This window comes from Macrotis lagotis, chromosome X (genome assembly GCF_037893015.1).
Source record: "Macrotis lagotis isolate mMagLag1 chromosome X, bilby.v1.9.chrom.fasta, whole genome shotgun sequence".
Classification (NCBI taxonomy): domain Eukaryota; kingdom Metazoa; phylum Chordata; class Mammalia; order Peramelemorphia; family Peramelidae; genus Macrotis; species Macrotis lagotis.
In genome coordinates, this window is record NC_133666.1 from 701,609,671 (window position 1) to 701,633,061 (window position 23,391).

The 23,391-nt window shown below is 43.7% G+C and overlaps 2 protein-coding genes across 2 annotated transcripts in view; one reads left to right on the forward strand and one right to left on the reverse strand.

The window, feature by feature from the left end:
• LOC141497086 (uncharacterized) overlaps positions 1–23,391 on the forward strand; it is a 147,981-nt gene that overhangs the window by 109,618 nt on the left and 14,972 nt on the right.
• On the reverse strand, positions 10,196–21,478 carry LOC141497228 (uncharacterized). The gene is given in 5 exon segments (XM_074199875.1): positions 10,196–16,079; positions 16,424–16,592; positions 18,114–18,209; positions 20,089–20,215; positions 20,550–21,478. Coding segments are annotated over 5 exon segments (1,761 nt in total). The 5' UTR covers positions 20,562–21,478; the 3' UTR covers positions 10,196–14,722.

The window sequence follows — 23,391 nt, forward strand, 5'->3', positions numbered from 1 at the left end:
GATCGATAAGCACCTGAAAATTGTATCAATTCTTATCAGAGATATAAATATACACAACTCAGTTATATAACATTGAGTTCTACAAAGCACTTTCACAGACTCGGCTTTCAAAGTCCCAGAGGCCATCCTGATCTATCCCTAAACAAGACTCTCCCTTCATTGTACCTGAAAGTGGTTTTCCAGAATTTACTTCAAAATCTACAGTGAACTCTGAGACTTCTTTGACAAAGATGAGCCCCACCCCCCAAAAAAGGCACATAATGGAGACAAAGGGTATAGAAGGGATGGCAAGCACAGCAATACACTGCTGGTCCAAATGTTTGGGCAGGCAACATGGAATTATACTGAAAAAATTTGTAATTACTATTGGGTATGTGCCCCAAGAGGATCAAAAATCTTTGAAGATTCATAGCACTTTCTGAAGATTGGAATGGGGTTTGTACCAAAAGGGAGATGACTATACAAAGAGGCAGCCTCGCATAGCAGATAGCCTTCCTTGGAGTCAAGAGGGCCTGGATTCATGTCCTACATTTGTCTGATAACTGACTGGGACTCTGGGCAAGTCCCTTTCCCTGAGTTTCTGAGGTAATAGTCCAAGACTTCAGAGAAGCTGCCTTGGTAAAGGCAGTGTCCTTCCCAGAGTTCCTTGTACTGAGAAACCCACATTCAGGTTCATTTCAAGAAATGACATCTTTAGAAGAACCTTCAAAGATGTCTTGAACTGGTGCTGAGTGAAGCAGGCAGAAATAAGAAGGCAAACTCGGCCTCCAGTAATGTCAAGAACAGCCATGTTGAAAACCTGAAATTTTAACCAATTATGGACTTCAGAGACCTCTGGCAGGGACCAAAGGTGGGGAAGAAGCAGCAGTCACAAATTTCCAGATGTGGCCATTGTACTTTGTTTTGCTTGGCTGTATTTATTTATTAGGAGGATGCTTCTTATTACTGCTGGGAAGAGAGGGTGGGGGAAGTGATTAGTGGCATTAAAAAAAGGGGGGATCATCAATAAACCATATTCAGGGGAAAGGCACCATTTTCCCTCATAAGATTGTTGATCATTCCCCTTCCAAGAGGTGAAGTATCCCCATCTTACAGATAAAGAAACAGATTCCGGTGGTAGGTTAAGAGAATGGCTTGTGATTGTGTAGCTAGTGTCGGATAATCCAGGCTTCAGCACTCCATCTCAGGAGCTAGACTTGTTATATTGCCAAACAGTTAATTATATTCAATATTGGGTAGAGTTGTGGAAAGATGGAGATTGTTACACACCCGAGGATCTGAGAATTGGGATGCAGTATGGAATCATACAAGTCACCGACCATTTCCCACTTTACTCTAGATCAGGGAGGGGGAACCCTTTTTTTTTTTTTTTGTTATTGGTCAGGAGCCATTCAGATATTTATAACATCATTTGTGGTCATTCAAAATTACCAACTTAAAAATTAGCCTGCTCTAGGCTGGGAACTCAGAAAACCAGCACAGTATCTAGATGTTTAATAAATAGTAATTGGCTGTGAAATTCTCTATCCTAATAATGTATGTAGGATGAATGTGGGAGACAGGAAGGCAGCAGAGGTGACTGGCTTGAGTCTGGACAGGGTGATTAGATTTAGGTCACATTTCTGACAGGGAATGATGAGTAGTACAGACCTCGGAGATGGGACTCTTTTTTAAATTAATTTTTATTAAAGATATTATTTGAGTTTTACAATTTTCCCCCAATCTTGCTTCCCTCCCCCATCCCCCCACAGAAAGTACTCTGTCATTCTTTACTTCGTTTCCATGTTGTACCTTGATCCAAATTGTGTGTGATGAGAGAGAAATCATATCCTTAAAGAAGAGAAGTCTAAGACGTAACAAGATCAGACAATAAGGTATCTGGTTTTTCTAAATTAAAGGGAATAGTTCTTGAACTTTGTTCAAACTCCACAGCTCCTTATCTGGATACAGCTGGCACTCTCCTTTGCAGACAGCCCCAAATTATTCCTGATTGTTGCACTGATGGAATGAGCGAGTCCTTCAAGGTTGATCATCACTCCCATGTTGCTGTTAGGGTGGACAGTGTTCTTCTGGTTCTGCTCACCTCACTCAGCATCAGTTCATGCAAATCCCGCCAGGCTTCCTTGAAATCCCGTCCCTCCTGGTTCCTAATAGAACAATAGTGTTCCATGACATACATAGACCACAGTTTGCTAAGCCATTCCCCAATGGAAGGACATTTACTTGACTTCCAATTTTTTGCCACCACAAACAGGGCTGCTATGAATATTTTTGTACAAGTGATGTTTTTACCCTTTTTCATCATCTCTTCAGGGTATAGACCCGGTAGTGGTATTGCTGGATCAAAGGGCATGTACATTTTTGTTGCCCTTTGGGCATAGTTCCAAATAGCTCTCTAGAAGGGTTGGATGAGTTCACAGCTCCACCAACAGTGTAATAGTGTCCCAGATTTCCCACATCCCTTCCAACAATGATCATTATCCTTCCTGGTCATATTGGCCAATCTGAGAGGTGGGAGGTGGTACCTCAGAGAAGCTTTAATTTGCATTTCTCTAATAATTGATGATTTAGAGCATTTTTTCATATGGCTATGGATTACTTTGAAGAGCTGGGACTCTTAAAAAGGACTTGGGGACTTAAGAGAGCAAATGGGAGGGAATGTGTAGGTAGAGCATGGACCAGGGATCTAGCAGAATAATGATTGGAGGGGAGGGGGACATTTGCACCCAAAGGTTGCCTTGGGGACTTTTTCTTTGGTTATACTCTTAAACAACCTTTGCCTCATTCAGACAGTTTGGAGGAATTATCAATGAACTATAATGTTCCCAAACTTGCGGAGTGCTACAGAGACCGTCAGCTGTCTTGGATGTGAGCACTTGCTGAATAAGAGATTTACTTCCCTGAGCACCCACATTTTCTGGGCCAGCGTACTATCTCAGGTCCCCTGACACTATTTCAGAGTGGATGTTTCTTAACCTTTGAGGGTCATGAACCCTTTGACAACCTGGTGAGCTTTCAAAGTAACATTTTAAATTCAAAATTGAGTCAGCTGAGTGGTACAATGGATAGAGTGCAGGACCTGACTCAGGAAGATCTGAGTTCAAATTCTGCCTCAGGCACTGACCAGTTCTGTGACCCTGAGCAAGTCACTGAACTTATCTGTTCTTTATTCATCTCAACTGTAAAATGGGGATCATTTTGATACCTACTTCATAGGGTTGACATGGAGAAGATAACAGATGGAAATCAGTTTGCAAACCTTCAAGTGCTATATAAATGCCATCTATTACTATATTGAAAGTTATCAGAATCTTAGGAAGAACAAGTTAACAGATCTCAGATTAGGAACCCTGTCTTGAAATCAAGATGGAAGAGTGGAGATGTCAAGAGATTTGACCAAGCTCACTGACTTAGAGCTGGGATGAGAATTAAAACCCCAGTTTTATATCCTACTGCCTAGGTCCTGGAGACAAAGTCTTCCTGTGACCTGATAAAAGGAAGCATGTTTGGGTTAACTTAGGCTTTGTTGAAAAATATTCAGAAGAAAACATTGATGATATCTAGATGTTCCTGAGCCATCCTTTGGAGGTAAGTGTTGGAACTCAAGTGGAGTCTGGAGACTAAGGATTTCAGTTCAGTCCTGGTGGCATTGATGTTGTAGCAGATTTTCTTTTCTCTGCAGAGGAGTCTGGGCATGTTCACAAGCTTGCCATCTCCCTAGACCTTGCAGTCTCTGATGAAGATCTTGAGGCGATATTGGGCTTCAAGGACACCTGACCCTACCTCTAGCTTCTCTCACTTCCCAATTCCTAGTAACTCTGCTATCACTGACGCCTCTTCACCCCATCTTAGGCAGAGTCATCACATTATGATTGGTGGGAATAGAGTGAACCAGGTCCAAAATTTCCCAGTGCACAGTTGAGGTGTCCCAAGGTAGCAATCCCCAGCTTTGAGGGAAGGGGGGCATTTCATTCCTGGCTTAGGCACTTAGGCCTAGTTCTACCCCATCCCAGATGGCTCCTTAGTATGTCTTTGGTCTCTTCCAGTTTCTCTGAACTAGAGGGCCTTGCTGGACTTATCTCTACATGAAGCTAGGACAGATCAGAGACCCTAAGGGCCCTGTAGGTCTGTTATGGTCCAAACTTTCTCCTTTTTTTAACTGCTTCTTCATGCAAGGGAAGTGCTAGAGGTTGTTACTTCATTCTAGGCCACTAGGAAAATTCAGTCATTTCTCTCTGTTTTTGAAATTTCAATGTCAGATTGCCATTCAACTTCACCCTAGGATATTCACTCAACTGGGGGACCAAATGCAACTTGGTTCTCATAGGTATCCTCACTGAAATGTGGCTGCTTGAGTCTTGATGAACAGTCAAAATATCACTTAAAAGTGTGAACAAATCCTAGAAAATATAGGAGAGGTGGGTGAAGTTCATGGATCATAGAATGATGCCACACAAGAAATCTATTGGTTTAGGGGGATGACTGATATTACGAGTAAGGTCCCTCAGATATCCTCTTTGATTTACATCATATAGATCTTGTTCATGCATAATTATTTGTCTGCTGTTCTCCCCAAGAATGTGAACTCCTTGAGGGCAGGGATTCTGTTTTTTGCTTTTGTCCTCTAGTGCTTAGTATAGTTCCTGATACACCATAAGTGCTTAATAAAAGCCCAATGACTCACGGACATACCTCTAGGTCTACATATGTGATAAGGCAGTCAGGTGGTACACTGGGTAGAGCACTGGCTTTGGAATCAGGAGGACAGGAGTTTGAATCCAACCTCACTAGCTGTGTGACCTTGGGCAAGTCACTTCACCCTGATTGACTCCCATCCAGGGTCACCTCCAGTCATCCTGATTCCTATCTGGCTATTGGACACAGATGACTCTGGAGGAGAAAGTGAGGCTGGTGACTTAGCACAGTGACCCCCTCACTCAAATGCAATTCATGTGCCCGTCAAGGCATCACCTCCCTAATGTTGCCTTCTTTGAAAATGAAGGACAAACATCATTATGTTTGGGGCCAAATTGAAGTCGAGAATTCTAGTAGGAGACCCCAGCAACAAGCCAGTCCAGGGCAGTGAGGAGGACTGAGTTCTCCATCTTTCCACTTTTCCTGTTGGTCAGAGGACAGTCTAGTAAGCTTCTAACAGGTAGAAGACTTGGACTTCCTCTTGGCCTTAGTAGTGGAGAAATCTCTGCACTTTTTTCTGAGTGGAGAGACTCATTAAGAACAAATTACTCAGGGGGCGGCTAGGTGGCGTAGTGGATAAAGCACCGGCCTTGGAGTCAGGAGTACCTGGGTTCAAATCCGGTCTCAGACACTTAATAATTACCTAGCTGTGTGGCCTTGGGCAAGCCACTTAACCCCATTGCCTTGCAAAAAAAAAAACCTAAAAAAAAACCAAATTACTCCAAAGAAAAACAACTTTGAGACAGGGAGATGTGCACCCCAGGACTCAGAAGAGAACTACAGCTAAGGGGAATTTCATAACTCCTGATAATCAGGAACCATTAATTGTTCTATAACCACATAAGCTCTCTCTGTTTAAGTCCCACAGACCTCATGAGTGGGAAGGTATATTCTAGTTTGAGGGGAATATTTTATAGTAATTATTTTTCCTCCCACCTCAGTATATATCCCTTTATGAAATCTGGTTACTTAACAATTAGTGAAGAGTACATTGCTTGTGAGCTAATGAACAACACTACTAGAGCCCCTGCCCCCCCCCCCCCAGGCTTTCAGGCTCACCTCTTAAATTAGGAGGGGTGAAGTCAGCTTCTCTTTGGGGGCCTGCCCTGGCAACTGAAGAGACAATGAGGGAAATCATTCAAGAGAGTGGTATATCTTATAAAAAAGACAGATGAAAACATTTGGCTCGGACAGGAAGTGATATGATTTTGACTTCATTAGGATATGGAACTCCCCAGGGGAGAACCCCTTTACCCTAATGTAGGCTGTACTTACCATGGGTCCTATATGGCATAATGGATAGAGTGCTGGGCCTGAAGTCAGAAGATCTGAATTCAAATCCAACCTCAGCTACTTAACTAGCCATGTGACCTTGGGCAAGTCATTTAACTTGAATTAATAAACATTCTGTTTATTCATCTTTAAAATAAGCCGGAGAAGGAAATGCCAACCACTTCCATATCTTTGCCAAGGAAATCCCAAGGGATCACAGAGTCAAACATGACTAAAATGACTGAACAACAATCTATTTTGCTTCTCTATAACTTAGAGCCAGGAGGACTGAGAGGCTGTGCCTTGCCTATGGTCACAAAGCCCCCACTATGCTGCCTCTTAGAAAAAGGAGGAAAGTGAAAATGAGCCATACTTATGTGAGCAAGTCCAGGAGCCAGACAGTGTGGGTGAAGATCAATAAAGAAAAAAAATGATGCTGTCGTCAGAATATACCAGTGATCCCCTGAACTGACTGAGACACTGAAAATGAGTTTGAGAAAATACAACAGATGATAGAGCGAACTAATAATATTGAGCCGGTTAAGTAGTATAGTGGACAGATTGCTAGACTTGAGATGGGAAGACCAGAGTTAAAATTCATTCTCAAACACTGACAAGTTGAGTGACCATGGACAAGTCACTGACTGGATCATAGATTACAAGCCTAGTTCAGAGAAATGATATAGTAGTGATAAGAGACAAAATTATTAACATGCATATGAAAGAAAATCCTAGATCACTAATAAGAGAAACAAAGTAATCCTGAGTTTTATCTTACACTTAGCAAATTGGCAAAGATGACAGAACACAAGAATAGGTAATATTGTGACTTATGGAGAGATGGGCACTCAGATGAATTGGGAATAAAGCTGTAGATTGAAGGATATGATTGGAAAAGTAATTGAGAATTACGCAAAGAAAGTAGTAAAATGTCGATATTCTTTGACTTCAATTCGAGGCACTTGTTAAAAGGAGATCACTAGCCAAAAAGGCCTCATAATATAGCAAAATATTTATAAAGCACATTGGAAACAAATTAGATGCTCATTAATTGGGGAATGGCTAAACAAATAATACATGATTGCCGTGAAACATGACTGCTATTATGAGATAAATACAAAGAATTCTGCCCAAAGATCTCCATGAACTAATACAGACTGAAACAAACAGAACCAGGCAACAATTTACACAATTACAACACAATTTAAAAAGAATAGCCCCCCATACACATAAAATTCTTGACTTGCCTTGATGATAATTTAATTGTTGAAAAGGGGTTAGAAACCAACACGGAAAAATTCTGTTTTGGATCATTGTACTGTGGACTTCCAACTAAATGATTTAGCTGAAGCCGCTCTCTCCAAATTTATCAATGAAAGCTTTCTAAAATAAGTTGTATTGATTTTTTTAAATTTCTTACATTATCCTAGAGAGAACAAAGAATTTTTCTAAAGAAGAAAAAAAGTAAACAGAGCATCAGCCCTGGAGTCAGGGGGACCTGAGTTCAAATGTGGTCTTAGACACTAATACTTAACTGTGTAACCTTGGGCAAGACACTAGACCCTGTCGCCTTGCAAAAACAACCAAAAAGAAGAAAAAGATTTAGCAAAACTAACTTGAAAATAATGATATATCTAGGTCAACCAATAAGTATGTATATCAAGGACCTACTATGTACCCAACACTATGCTTAGAGTTGGGGATTCAAATAAAGGTCTCTGCTCTCAAGGAGATTAGTCAAATGGAGGAAATAGACAAGTAACTATATACAAACAATGTAAGAGATGATCAATCAAAGGAGGGCACCAGAATTAAGGGGGTAAGGGGGAAAACTTCTGTAGAATAAACTGGAGTTTACTGAATGTTGTCATCAGACGTAGGATTTCTAGGAAATGATTTGTTTATCCAAATGATTTATCACTTTGGCAACAGAGGAAAAACTTGTGGCAGGGATTCTAATAATCAGACTTTTGTAATAGTCCAAACATAAGGTGTTCAGACTACTAGGGTAGTGGCAGTGTTGAGGAAGAGAAGGGGTCATAGTAGAAACAGAGGACTTGACAAAGAGCTTGGACATGGGGTGGAGGAATTGAGAGTGAGGAGTCAAAGACAACTCCTAGGTTGTGAGCCTATTAGGGAAGGTTAGAAGTGAGGGGGCTTTGGGGTGGGGAAGATAATGTGAATTCCATTTTGAACATTGAGTTAAAGATGTCTACAGGCAGCCAGTCTGAGATGTCCAATAGACAGCTGGAGATGTGAGATTGAAAGTCAGTAGAGAGGTTGGAGCTGGAGAGTCATCAGCATAGAGAGGATGGGGGCACAATAGTTTTGAGGGAGAAAAGAAAAGGGTCCAGCTTAGAACCCTATAGGATATCCACAGATTGTCAGTGTGACCTAGATGAAGATCTATTAAAGGAGACAGAGGTCAGGAAGATAGAAGGAGAACCAGGAGAGGGTCTTGAAAACCTAGAGAGAAGAGAGGATCAAGTTGGAGAGAAAGAGAATATGCATTGCAAAAGAGATCTTAGGGTTAGCAATTAAGAGATCCTTAGTAACTTTGGAGAGAGCAGTTTCAGTTGATTGATGGGGTAGGAAGCCAAACTAAAGAGTTAAGAAGAGAATGAGAAGAAAGGAAGTGGGAGAACCTGTTGCAGACCATCTGAGATAAAGCACAACTAGTGGGCATGGACAGATCAAGAAAGGACTTTAGGAGGATGAGGAAGTCACAGGTGTATAGATAGGCAGTAGGGAAGTACCCAGGAGACAGGGAGAAATGAAGGTGAGTGAGAGAATGGGAGTACTAGAAGGGGCCTTGGCAAGAAGGGCCACTCACCAAGGTGAAGGTGATTATGCCAAGGCACCATCCCAAGATGGGAGATGAGGAGGAGAAAAGGAGGACCTCTTGACAAATGGCCCCAATTTTTCAGTGAAATACAAGTGGGGAGGTGAAGGACTGGCAGTGTGCATAGCCACACACTGCTGCCAAAGTGATGCACAGAGCCGATGTTGTGACTGCCCTGCTCATTCAGCTTGTGTCCTCCCAGTGCCTCCAAGACGACCATATCCTAATACTATACTCCACCCAGGCTTCATTCCAGTCACACTGGCTTTGTTTTTCAACCCAATACTGCCTCTACCATCATCCCAGAGCCTTTTGCATTCGCCCTCTCCCATGCCTAAACCACCCTCGATGCTCTCTTGGGTCTCACAGGCTCCCCCCCACTCCTCACCCCTGTCTTTCAGGATGCAACTAAGCATCATATCCTGGCTCTTTCCTGCTCCTTCCAACCTCTTGTACCACTGTCTGTTATTCATTTGTATTTACTCTTACTAATTTTTTTCCTGCCTTTCCTTATATATGTTTTTGTTAGGGTGCTGGGTTACACAATAAACCTGAGTTCATATCCTGTCTCAGTAGTTTAGCAGCTGTGGGATCCTGGATAAGTCACTTACCTACTTCACCTTATTCATCTCTAAAATGGGGATAATAATAGCAGCTACTTTACAGGGTTGTTGGTATAGGATTAAATGAAATAATATTTGTCAGGTGCTTTGCAGTCCTTAAAGGACTATGTAAAGTTAGGTGATGCAGTGACCTGAGGGCTGAGCCTGGAGTCAGGAAGACCTAAGTATCGATGATGATGATGATGATGATGATAATGATGATTGATGTTGTTCCTTCATTCTCAAAGACCACCATGTCTACTGGGAAGTGATGGCAAGTGAATTGGATTTTGGTGAGGTGGGACTGTGCTAAGTCACCAGCATCACTTTCTCCTCTGGAACCATTTGGATCCAGTGATCAGATAGGAATCAGAATGACTGGAGATGACCCTGGATGGGAGGCAATCAAGGTGAAGTGATTTGTCCAAGGTCACACAACTAGTATCTCAGGTCAGATTTGACCTCAGGTCCTGATTGATGCTTTACCCAAGGCACAACCTAGTTTCTAGGGTATACTGATAAAATCTTGGTGCTGATAAGGGTAGCCAGCTCCTTAGTGATGGCCAAGCAGAGTGTTCCCAAGTAACATGGATCCCAGCCCTTCTGGGAAGGAAACATATTGAAATTGGTTCCAGTTGATTACCTATGTGGGGAGAGGTGTCTTGATGGGCTACATAGCCAGAACTACAAAAAGGCTCCTCTCCACCACATGGCTAATGGACTAGAACCAATTACAGAATGTTGGCACATCTGCCAAAATCCATGGGCATCTTTGGAGCACTGCCCACACTCAGGGTTGGGCTCATTGGCCAGTTCTTGTTATCATTTCAATTCCTCTTTTTGGGAGGGGGAATCAGGAACTATCTCTACAAGAAGGTGGCATCTACACTAAGCTGAGGTGGGGTGAGAAGGAAGAGGCCTGGGTAATGGCACTCAGGTCCTTCCAAGAAGATCACTTTGACTGAAACATAGAAGCCCAGCAGCTCCCAGAACAATCTACCCAAGAAGACAGTCAGGGACCAGTGGGGCAAAGCATCAACAGAAATGGCCTGCACAGCAGTCCCCAGGGCAGCAGACTAGAGCAACAGTCACCATAAGAGCAGGGGAGGGCATTTCTAGAAGTCATCCAGGGTCCTGCAGTGGCCAGGGTAGAAGCAGCCTTTCCATAGTGCTTCCTTTATGGGCTCCTCATGTATGATGTAGAGCTACAGAGCATGAGCAGTGAGGGGAGCCAGAGGCAGCTGTCTCTAGAAACCAGGGATGGAAAAGATGGATCACAGTCTTCATCTAAGGCTTCAAGGTCTGGGAGACACAGAGACCCCTATTGACGTCCAGAAGGTGTTTCCACAACAGCTTCCATGGCCCAATATATATCCAGGACCCCAATCCAGCATGAAAAAATGACACTACCAGGTTCTGGAGTAACTAGAATCAAGTCCATGTGATTCTTTTTTGGGGGGTATTAAGTGACTTGCCCAAGGTCACACAGCTAAGTAAGTATCTGAGGTCACATTTGAACTCAGGTCCTCCTGACTCCAGGGCCAGTGCTCTATCCATTGCACCATCTAGCTGCCCCATATGTAATTCTTTGTCACAACCCCAAAGGGGACAGTTTCCTTAGCTCTAATGGAAGTCAGGGAAAATTCCAGGAACTGGCCATCACATCCCTTGTTGCCTCTTCCCTCATCCTCATCACCACCCCACTCTACCCACCAGTCTACTGGTGCTGCGGCCTCTGACCTGCACATCCCCTTCACATCTCAGGTCTGCACCATCCTCCCCATTCCTTGTCAGAACCCTGTAGAGTCCCCCCTTCCATAAGCTCCTGCACAGACTCTGGTCAGGGTTCCCTCTCTTGCCTCAAGGTCTCTTCTCTGAATCCATTGTTCCCCAGTCCCCAGTCTGTTGTGTCAGTCTGCCCTCTCCAAAAGTCCTCATGCCCTCCATTTGAACTGTCCCCATCAGTCTGGTCAACCTACTGCATGCTCCTCCTACCCTGGTTGGAGGACTTAATATAGATGGTACTTGATCTAAGGGACTCTGAGACTGAAGTGAGGAAGGAGTGCATTAGAAGGCATAGGGGATAGTCCAGGCAAAGGCAAGCAGGAGGGTAGTGAAAGTTTCTGTAAGGAAGAGACCAGCTGGGCAGGACCAGAGAATGCAGGGAGGGGAGTGAGATACACTGAAGTGGCAGGGCTCCAGGCAGTTGTGAGGACTTGAAATGTTAAATGGAATTTGTATTTTATGCCCGAGGCAAAAGAAGGACAATGAAGTTATGGGGTTGGGAATATGCTCTGGTCCTATCTGCTCAAGATATGTTTGTGAGTTCTATGGTGCATGGACTACAGTCAGGAGAGCCTTGGAACCTTTGCCATCTTCAGAGTGAGAGATGGATCTGGGAAAGGGCAGAAATGGCAATATTTGCCAACTTGTTGGTCATGAGGAGTGAAAACTCAGTTTCTATAGGTCAAGTTAATGACCACTTATTTATAATATTCTAAGAAACCCTGGAATGGATTTTATGACTGTTTTAATAAAATGCCGTTGTGTTAGATATGGTGGTGGTCATGCACTATAATTTTTCATTCCTTCCTTGCTGGATGCCAGTCAGTAACATTTATCAAGTGCCTATCATTGGGACAAGCACTGTCAACATTCTTTTCAGTTTTTTTTACTTTTGCAAAAAAAAAAGCTTGAAAAAATAATTCCTTCTTTCACTCTATAGGAGCATATATCTAGTAGTGTTCTGAGTCAGGGATGTATTATTTAGTGACTTTTCCCCATAGCATTCCCAATTGTTTTCCTGAGCACTGCAATCAATTCAGTTTCTCCAAGAGTTCTGTGGAACCTTTCTGCTCACTGGCCCCCAACATTTGCTCTTTTCATCTTTTATCATCTTCGGCAGTTTGATGGGTATGGAGGCAACTTCAGAATTCCTAGCTGGTGATCTTGAAGCAAAGGCTGGATGAGCCCTTGGCAGGTGTTCAGATTGGGCTTGAATTCAGTCTATTAAAGTGTTTTGCCTCTCACTATACTAGACATCTCTAAGTGTTCATTATTAACAGAGATAACATTGTTAACAAATCTGAGTTGATTTAATTTGTATGTCTTTCATCAACTGAGAATTTGAATACATTCCCAGGTGTTTTCTAATCAACGGTACTCTTTTTTCAAAAACGACTGCTCAGTCACACTCCTTGGATATATCTATCTAGAAATCTATCCGATTTTCCAATCAGAAGATGGTCAAATCCTACTATAACTGGAATGAAGCATGGAAGAGGCAGCTACCCTAAGAATCTTCTTCAGATCATAAAGCAATGACCTGGGGTCTTCTCCTGCTTGAGACATATATAGCTAGGGTTTCCTTGAGTTCTCAAGGAAAAATGTTCCATCCTTTGGTGTTAGGAAAGGGAATACAGACAAAGAAGGTAAACAGCCAGGCAGCCTGAATCCCAGACAGGTGGCTGGTGGAAGAAAAAAAATTTTCAACTTCTTTCTTCATACCTAAGGAGAGGAATTAGAGGCATGATGCTATGGTGAAAAAAGATAACAGAGGAAGGCACCAAAGAGCAATGCCACATGTAGAGTAATGAAGACTATTATTACTTCTGGCCAAAGAGAAAAATAATAACCTTGTGTCACTGACAAACTCTATTTCCAAGTTGGGCAAGACTACCTATTTATGGTAAAATTGAGGAATAAAGTCATACTTTTGAGGCTGGTGTGGAGTAGAAAGACAAATGAGGGATAGTATGAGGTTAGGAGAGGGAGAGACATTTGAAAATTGATGAAGAGGCAATCCTCAGGACCCAGGGACCACATCCAGATTAGAATGTTTTTACAGTGGACACTGCAAGTTGAGCAGGTTTTCCTTTCCTTTGTTCCACCTACATTTGGCATAAACTTTCAATCAGTTCCTCTAGTCTCTTCAGGATGGCAATACCTGATCTACCTATAGTGCTTTGCAGCAATGTCAACATCTCCAGAGGACAAAAAATACAAATGGACTAGAATCCTGATTCCATAAGGGTTTCTTTGTATTACAAATCCCAGGGTGAGCAATGAGTTATATGCTCCACAGAAAACCTGCTCTTTAGTCAATTCCATTCAACATCCATCCATCATCCCCTGCAGTTGTGTGTCAGGTCTTGGGGAAGGTACAGAGCTTAAATTCAATGGGAGAACATGTAGATAAAAAATGATATAGAATAATCTTGGGGTGAAGGAGTCACTATGTTTTCTAGTCCTTGGGAAGCTGTCTCCTTTGAAATAAAAGGATTAGAAGAGGTGGAGAAATGGAAGATATGCATTCCAGGTACGTGGGAAATCCAGAACAAAGGACCACAGATGGAGGATAGACTTTCCTGTGTGAGTAACAGGTCCAAGTCAATATGGACCTTGCATTACATCGTTGGGGTAACAGGAAGCAACTGCAGGTCTTGAAGAGCATGGTTAGATCCATGCTTAGATCACTCTGTTGACTGAGTGGAGTCATGAATTGGAGAATGAAAATTCTTGTAAGGGAAGGGAAATCAATCAGGAAGCCATTATAATAGTCTGAGTGAAAAGTCTCTAATAGGGGTAAATAAAGAGAAGGTAAGGATGAGAGATACTATGGAGGGCAAACTGAAGAGCCTTGATAATAGGGTTTCCTAACTGGTAGAAAGAAAAACTGGAAATGAAGAGGATCCAGAACAGATTCTTGGAGAACATTTGATATGAGGGGACAGGAAAGGGGCCAAAATCCTGTAAAGAGGAGAGAGACGATACAGAAAAAAGAAACAGAAGAGCCAAGTATGGGAACTACAAGGAAGCGAGAATTAGAGTGCTCAAGAGTCAATTATTTCACATAATGATAAGGAAGAAAAGGAGGATAAGGACCAAACAGGTTTATTTGCTCACTGGAAAGTTGGTGACAACTCTGAAAGAAGCTTCAAAAGACTATTTGAAATAGAGCGGGGGAAAAGGATAGCTTTTTTTTTTTAAGTGCTGGGTATGTCCTGTGTAACTTGGGCAAGTCACTTGGTATCCATGGTCTTTAGTTCTTTACATGTAAAATGAAAGAGTTGAATTCAAAGGTTTGAGTCCCTTCCCATTATGATTCAATGATTTTAGAAAGGTGGGAAAGAATTAGGAGAAAGTAAAACCACAAATGTGTTAGAGATGACTTGCACACTGAGTTCAAGAACAAGCAGAAGAGGACTAAATGAGTGGGAAGGGGCAAACTTTCCAACACTGACATTCTGTGGTTCTGGAAATCACATGCTGTTTCGAAAATGTGGCCTTTTACCTCATAGCCTTTTTTTTTTCAACATTTTTCTCTAGCATGAATCCTCTGATGAAGAGTAAGTTTTGACCTCTGACTGAAGGTATCTCCCCATTTGTTACACTCATAAGGTTTCTCATCAATATGAATTCTCTGATGTAAAATAAATTATGACTTCCATCTGAAGGCCTTTCCACATTCACTACATTCATAAGATTTCTCTCTAGTATGAATTATCTGATGTACCTTAAACTGTGAACTCTGTTTGAAAGCCTTCCCACATTGATTACATTTGTAAGGTTTTTCTCCAGTATGAACTCTCTGATGGACAGTAAGACCTGTTCTGAAACTAAAGGCTTTCCCACATTCATCACTTTCATAAGGTTTTTCTCCAGTGTGAATTCTTTGATGCTGAATAAGGTATGAATGGCACATGAAGACCTTCCTACATACAGTGCATTCATAAGTTTTCTCTCCAGTATGAATTCTCTGATGTACAATGAGTTGAGACTTCTGGTTGAAGACCTTTTCACATTCTTTACATTTATAATGTTTCTCCCTAGCATGAATTCTCTGATGTTGAGTACACTGTGAACTTTGTGTGAAGGTCTTTCCACATTTATCACATTCATAAGGTTTTTCATCCATATGAATTTTTTGATGAAGAGTATGTTCTGATCTCCATCTAAAGGTTTTTCCACATTCATTACATTCATATGACTTCTCTCTAGTATGAGTTGTTTGATGTACATTAAAATGTGAGATCTGTCTGAAAGCCTTCCCACAGTCCTTACATTTGTAAGGTTTTTCTCCAGTATGTAATCTCTGATGGACAATAAGACCTGTTCTGAAATTGAAGGCTTTCCCACATATATCACATTTATAAGGCTTCTCTCCAGTATGAATTCTCTGGTGCTTAGTAAGGTGTGAGTGCCATTTGAAGACTTTCCAACATTCAGTACATTCATAAGTTTTCTCCCCAGTATGAATTCTCTGATGTACAATGAGTTGAGACCTCTGGCTGAACACTTTCTTGCATTCTTGACATTCATACTGTTTTTGTCCAGTATGAACTCTCTGATGTTCAATACATTGTGAGCTCTGTGTGAAAGTTTTCCCACACACGTTACATTCATAAGGTTTCTCTCCAGTATGGATTCTCTGATGTTGTATAAGTCCGGTGATCCATCCGAAGGTCTTCTGACATTCCTTACATTTATAAGGTTTTTCTCCATGGTGCCCATCAAGGTGTGAGCGCTGGCTAAAGGCCTTCCCACATTCGTTACACTTATATGGTTTCTTTCTAGTGTGAATTCTATGTTGTAAAGTAAGTTGTGAGTCTTTGGACAAAGTCTTCTCATATTCATGATATTTCTGGGGTTTCTCTCCAGTATGAATTCTATAAGAAGCAATGGGTAAATTATGGTTAATACATGATTTCTTTTAAGAACATATTTTATGATAATAAATAGGGTATTATAAATTAAGATATGATATAAGTTAAGTTTCATACATGAATTACTTAGCATATCACTTACTGGAATAGATTCTGTTACATTTACTTAAGTCTAAATAATAGACTCTGAAACTATTTCAATGGGGATATCACATTTATGGAAAACTCTTTCCTATAGATGTTGTCTATAGAAGAAAAATGATTGACCCTAGACTGAAAACTAAGCCATGTTTGTTTCTTTTATGGCTTCTCACTTTCTTATGAATTTTCCTTAGGAGGATTTCTACTTGCCTAGATGGATCTCCTCATCATGAGAGTTCTTTTTTAACTTGGCATTAGGTTCTTCCCACTTGGAGAAACAGGGATGATCCTTTATGAGCTGTTCAGGTGATGACTCTTCTGAAGAAGGGCCAAACTTTGAAGATGACTTCTTGGGTTCAGGGATAACCTCTGAATCTGTGAGGAGGAAAAGTGTAAAAATCTCTCAAACCCCTTTACCCCAGATAGCAAAAAGATAATTTGTTGCTTACTTAGTTCTGTCTTCTCTCTCCTACCTTAAGAAATTATCTTAAAAAATCACAGGTTAAGACAAATAAAAGGTCACTTTTTGATTATCATAACATTTGGAGTTTTTAAATTTAGCTGTCTGTGGATTGTCAATCTTTATTATTAAAAACTTTTATTAATGCATCATTATTTTTTCCAAGTTATTATAACATGTGAAAAGCAGATAAATATGCTCTTACAGGTCAGAGAAAATAAAAGGTCTTTATATCATTAACATATTTAAACAAAGCTCTGGAATTTGGGTGACAACAAATTCATATATAAATTAAAACTTAAAAGTCAGATCTACAATATCACTGAAAGTAGAACTTAAAATTCAGTTCTTTTCTCACTTCTTTCCCAAGAAAAGATACTCACAAATCCTAATAATGAGCTTAAACTTGATGGAGAATGTGTCAGCAAAACAAAAATGAAATCTTTTTTTGAGTTATCTGTCCTTCAGATTGAATTCCCTTTGTCCTTCTTTAGTTCACATCCACTTCCTTCAAGTTTTCCCAAATTTGTCATTCCTCAGTTCAGTTCCTGATATTCTATAGCCTCTAAGTCATCTTCATCTTCAATTCTCTTTATTCAGCCAAACATGGATTTCCTTCTCTAGTTCCCTAACCTTCTCCTTTTGAAACCTCAAGTCAAAAGCAACCCAACCTCATAGAGGGACTGATACAAATGGGTCACAGACTCTGACTTAATGATCCTACACCTAGGTCCATTGATCCCTGACTGAAAGGAAATGACAATATATTTCTTTTTTTTTAGTTTAGTTTTTTTTTTTTTGGTAAGGCAACCAGGGTTAAGTGGCTTGCCCAAGGCCACACAGCTAGGTAATTATTAAGTGTCTGAGACCGGATTTGAACCCAGGTACTCCTGACTCCAGGGCCGGTGCTTTATCCACTACGCCACCTAGCTGCCCCGACAATATATTTCTAATGGCTGGTTGAGAAATGCAAAAGCCTGGAGATGATCCAAGTGTTCAATGAAGGAATTGTGGCTAAACAAGGTCTGGCATATCCGTGCATTGTTGGTCCTTCAGGTTTGCCACAGTGACATGAGAGGGATTGACAGTCTTGGAGATAAGAAGAAAGCAGGCTCAGAGACCATACAGTGACTTTAACAACAGCAACAAAACCTTCACTGATGCCCAGGAGAAAAGGACAGAGATGTCCAAAAAGCCTTTGGGTTATTGTTGTGTAAGGAATATACACATGTGAAGAGAGAATGAACTGACAGGAGGGAGGCCAGAGAATAGGCAGTTCCAGGGATCAGTCCTGAGCCACTACTAAGGAGGGAAGTTTCAGAAGAGTGATTCCCTGCAGGGAAGAGAAGACCAAGGAAGCTCCCGGCAGAACTGGCTGGTCAGTCATTTACAAGAGCTTCTCCCACCATGGCTACCTGTTGGCCTCCATGACTCACCTGCACAGATGCTCGGGGGAACATCTCTCTCTGGCATCCAGGGGGCTTTGCCTCTCTCCAACTGGCAGATCACGTCTGGATTGGAAATGGCCAGGCCTGTTATTGAAAAGACCTGGTGTCAGAGAACTACCCAACGAGCTCAATCCTAGTCCCTTTCCCTTTCTGGGAAACACAACCTACTGGTAATGCACTGAGCATGCTCCACAGGACCACCGAAGGGTAGTACTTGGAAGTGGGAATGAGCTCCACAGTGGCTCTGGGCTCAGAAAAGGGCCGGGGCATTTGTCCCAATACCTGCTAAGAGGTTGGAGACTGCTGATGTATTCAACACCTAGGACAAGAAAGGAGTGGGGGTGGGCCATCCCCAGAGATATTAAATGCCGCATCCAGATTGCAGCTATACTTCTGAGAACAGGTTAAGTAGTTAACCTAGTAACCTCTCTCAAGGCCACGGAGGGATTAGGAATCTCTGGTCTCCAAGGAAGAGAAGGAGAACATCATTTAAAAAAAACTAGATAATTTTGATTACATTAAATTAAAAAGCTTTTGCTCAAACAGAACCACTGTAACAAAGATCAAAAGAAATATAGAAAATTGGGAAACAATTTTTACAACTAGTATTTCTTTTTTTCTTTTTCTTTTTGTTTTTGCAAGGCAAATGGGATTAAGTGGCTTGCCCAAGGCCACACAGCTAGGTAATTATTAAGTGTCTGAGGCCAGAACTGAACTCAGGTCCTCCTGACTCCAGGGCCGGTGCTCTATCCACTGCACCACCTAGCTGCCCCAACTAGTATTTCTGACAAAGGACTCATTTCTAAAATATACAGAGAACTGAGTCAAATTTTCAAAAAAAACAAGCCATTCACCAATTGACAAATAGTCAAAGGATATGCAAAGGCAATTTAAAGGTGAGGAGATCAAAGCGATCCATACTCATATGAAAAATTGCTCTAAATCATTATTCTTTAGAGAATTGCAAATTAAAGCATCTCTGAGGTATCACCTCACACCTCTCAGAACTGGCTGATATGACCAGAAAGCACAATGATCAATGTTGAAAGGGATGAGGGAAATCTGGGACACTAATACATTGTTGGTGGAGCTGTGAGCTCATCCAACCTTTCTGGAGAGAAATTTGGAATTATGCCCAGAGGGAAACAAAAATGTGCATACCCTTTGATCCAGCAATACCATTACTGGGTTTATACCCTGAAGAGATGATGAAAAAGGGTAAAAACATCACTTGTACAAAAATATTCATAGCAGCCCTGTTTGTGGTAGCAAAGAGTTGCAAATGAAGTCAATGTCCTTCAATTGGGGAATGGCTTAACAAACTGTGGTCTATGTATGTCAGGGAACACTATTGTTTTATTAGAAACCAGGAGGGATGGGAATTCAGGGAAGCCTGGAGGGGTTTGCATGAATTGATGCTGAGCGAGATGAGCAGAACCAGAGGAACACTGTACTCCCCAACAGCAACATGGGGGCGATGATCAACCTTCATGGATTCACTCATTCCATCAGTGCAACAATCAGGGACAATTTGGGGCTGTCTGCAAAGGAGAATACCATCTGTATCCAGGGAAAGAATTGTGGAGTTTGAACAAAGATCAAAGACTATTACCTTTAATTTAAAAAAAAACCAATATCTAATTATGTAATTTTGCTATCTCTTATACTTCCTTAAGGATATTATTTCTCTCTCATCACATTCAGCTTAGATCAATGTATGTGATGGAAACAAGACTAACAGCCTGCCTTCTGGGAGGGAAGAAAGAATAGGGGAAAAATCATAAAACTCAAAATAAATAAAATCTTTCTAATGAAAATTTAAAAAAATTTAAAAAAGGAATCTCTGGTCTTTGGATGCCAAACAACAGTTAACACTCAAGAAATCCCAGGGCATTTGCTAAGAGGAAAGAAAGTCCCTCCATGGGGAAGAGTTTGGGCTTCAGGAGAAGCCTGTGGTCCTTACCTAGGCAGATGAGGGTCTTACAGTTCTCCAGCATCACCTCCTGGTACAGCCTCTTCTGAGAAGGATCCAGTTGCCTCCACTCTTCTAAGGAGAAGTCTATGGACACATCCTGGAAGGTCACCAATTTCTGAAATAACAAACAGTCGAGTGCTAAACTAGGGACCACCCTTCTGATGGACCTGGGGGGACAAGGGAAGCTGATAGGATTTGTAAGTAGTTATTGTACTGCTCAGAAATTCAAGGTTCCAAACCATACATTTATTGAGGGCCTACTGTATGCCAAGCTTGTACTAGATTCTCAATAATGCTACAAAAGGAGAAGAGTGTCACTTCATGGTCTTTCTATTTAACCAAGTACTTACAACTCTGTGAAGCAGGACCTGCCAACACTCTTCATCACCCTCCCCCATTGTAAAGATGAGAAAGTTGAATCCAAGAAATCCCAGAATATCAGCCTCTACCTGAATCAGCATCCTGTCTCTCTTGTCTCCATCAAGGTGAGCCCAGGCTCCAGGGAAAAACCCTCATGAAGGGCAAAACCCTAGGAGTTGCATCCCATTGCACTGCCCAGGAGCTGGGGCCATGAGGAACCTCTTCTTTATCTCAACCTCAACTTGCTCTCTGGACGTTCCTGGAACCAAACAGAATAACCTATTGTCTCTTCCACCAGAGAGCCCTTCAGTTACTTGAAGGCAGCCATCATGGCCCCCTAAGTCTTCTCTTCCTTCAAGTGATCCTCAAACGGCAAGAAGTCCTTCGGATTCCTCCACGATCCAAGATTTATCCATGGCCTTCAGCACTGAACAGGATAAACACACCGGATGTTGTCTGATGAGGGCAGAGGCCAGAAGGACCGTGAGCTGCCCAGGCCCTGCGACCCCCATCCCCAACACAGCCTACACTGGCCTCCCACATCTCAGGGAACGGAGATGGCCCAGTTCACACGGCATGTCCTGCCAATCAGCTCTCACCTGAGCACAGCGAAGTTCCCAGAGACAGGTCCCTGCCCCAACGGGGTGGCACCCCTACTTGCAGACTTGCAGTGGTCAGCCTCCTGAAGGGATGGACTCCGACTTTCTTGGCCATCTCTTTTTCTAAATTTTTTTTAAATTTATTTAAGGCCATGGGATTAAGTGACTCGCCGCCGGGTCAGATGAAGTGTCAGGCCAGGCTGGTGCTGCACCCAGCGCCACCTGCTCCTTGCCATCTCTGGCTACACAGCACCGGTACGGGGGCCGCGGTGCGGCGGTAACAGGGTCACCCTGCTTGGGGCGCAGCCCGGCTCCCCGGCTCCCCCTGCCCCGGCCGCTTCTCCTCCACCCCGAAGCTCCCGCTCGGGGCCGTGGGGCGCGAGGCGGCCAACGCGGAGTTCAGGGTGGGGCCCCGGTTCTCCGCCCCTGCTGCGCCCCCCGCATCGCGCCTGCTCCGCGGCACCCCCGGCCTGCGCCGCTTCCCCGAGGGCTCCCTGGGGGGCGGCGGCCGCTGGGGGCCCCGGGGGGCGGCGGCGGAGGACCCGGATCGACCCGCCCAACCCAGCGGAGCTCCGCCCTGGCCACGTGCTCCGCCTGCCTCCTGATTGGGTCGCAGGCCTCACGGCCGCCTCCGGCTTGACCAATTGCCGCATGAGGGGAGGAAAGGGGGCGGAGCGGGGGGAGGAGGGGCTGGGCTGTGCGCGGCGCGCCAAGGCGTCCCCGCAAGGCTTTCTGGGAATCGTAGTCCGCGGGGCGGCCCGTCCCCGGCCCTGTGGAGCCCCCACAAAGCCTCTCCGCCCGGGGCGGGGAGTCAGGTGTGCTTCGGGGAGGGGGCCCCAGCAGGAGGGCCCAGATCCCCCCACCTAGGCACCGCGTCTCCTCTTTGTTTGGGGGAGTCCCGCCTCTGTGGGTGTTTTCGTGCCAGTCTCGTGCTCTGGCCTTGACAACTTCCTTTGGCTGGAAGTCAGGAAGGGGAAGCTTCACTTGGGGGGCTGGGAGTACCTCCCCCGCCAGCCCCCCAAGGGCTGTGGGCACACCTGACAATGAAATGCGGACGCCTGCTGGTCCCTTTCTGGTCGGGGGCTTCCCTGCCCATCACACGCATCAGCCTCGGCCTTGCAGGGCCTTGGGTGGGGGCCACCAGGGAGGCCAGACGCAGGAGCGGTCTGTGCAGGCGATGGGGAGAGGCTGGAGGAAGAAGCGGGGATTTCTCTCCTCCCGAAGCTGACGCCTGTGCAGCGGAGTTGTGCCCAGGGAGATGCCCCCTCGCAGCCGTCCAAAGCCTCAGTGACTCGAGAGCTTAAGGCCCAAGCGAGAAAGGGCAAACAATGCAGTCACTCAGGGGAAGAAATGACAGGGGAGAGGTGGTTAGGGACTTAAGGAAAGACTGAGGGGCGGCCAGGTGGCCCAGTGGATAGAGCCCCGGCCCTGGAGTCAGGAGGACCTGAGTTCAAATCTAGCCTCAGACACTTAATGGCCTAGCTGTGTGGCTTTGGAAGTCACCTAACCCCACGGATGAAACAAAAATACCCCAAAGACTGAGCTCTGGCAATGGAGAGCTGAATGGCAGAGGAACACTTTGGGAACTGGGCAGAATATGCCCATCTGCTGCAGCTGGAGGGAGGCTGCATTAGCAATTGTGAAGCAGTTGATGGTGCAGTGAATAGAGAATTGGGCTAGAGGCAGGAATGTCTGACTCTAAAATCCCTATTTTCGCATTTCCCAGCTGTGCGGCCCTAAGTAAGTTTCTGAGCCTCTGTTTGCTCCAGTTTCCTGAGCTCTGAAATGGAAATCATAACAGCACTTCACTTCTTCGGTTGTTCTTATATTTAAAAAATGCTTAGAACACGGTGCCTGGCAGATAGGTCCAGGATAGGAGCGCTGGGGCTGGTGGCGGCTACGCAGGGGTCCTGTCTAAATGCTCCTCTGCTTCCCTTCCCCTTTGGGGGATCAGAGTAAATGTCTAGCTCTCCATCTGCTTGACCTCACGTAGTTGTGGCAGGACAAGAGTTCAGGGGAAGCGGGAGAGCGTGGCCTTGAAGTCAGGCACTTCCCAGGAAGGAGGCAAGTTCAGGGGAATATTTGCCGAACCATTGACTGAGGAAATGGGGTAGGCATGGGGCCAAGTTGACGGCCAATAAAAAGGGGCAGAGGGGCGGCCAGGTGGCGCGGTGGATAGCGCCCCGGCCCCGGAGCCAGGACCCCCTGAGTTCAAAGCCGGCCTCAGCCACTTAATGTGGCCTTGGCCAAGCCGCTTAAGCCTATTGCCCTGAAAGAACCTAACAAAAAAAATAAAAGGGGTAGAGAATGTTTTTTCTGCCAAGGGTCATTT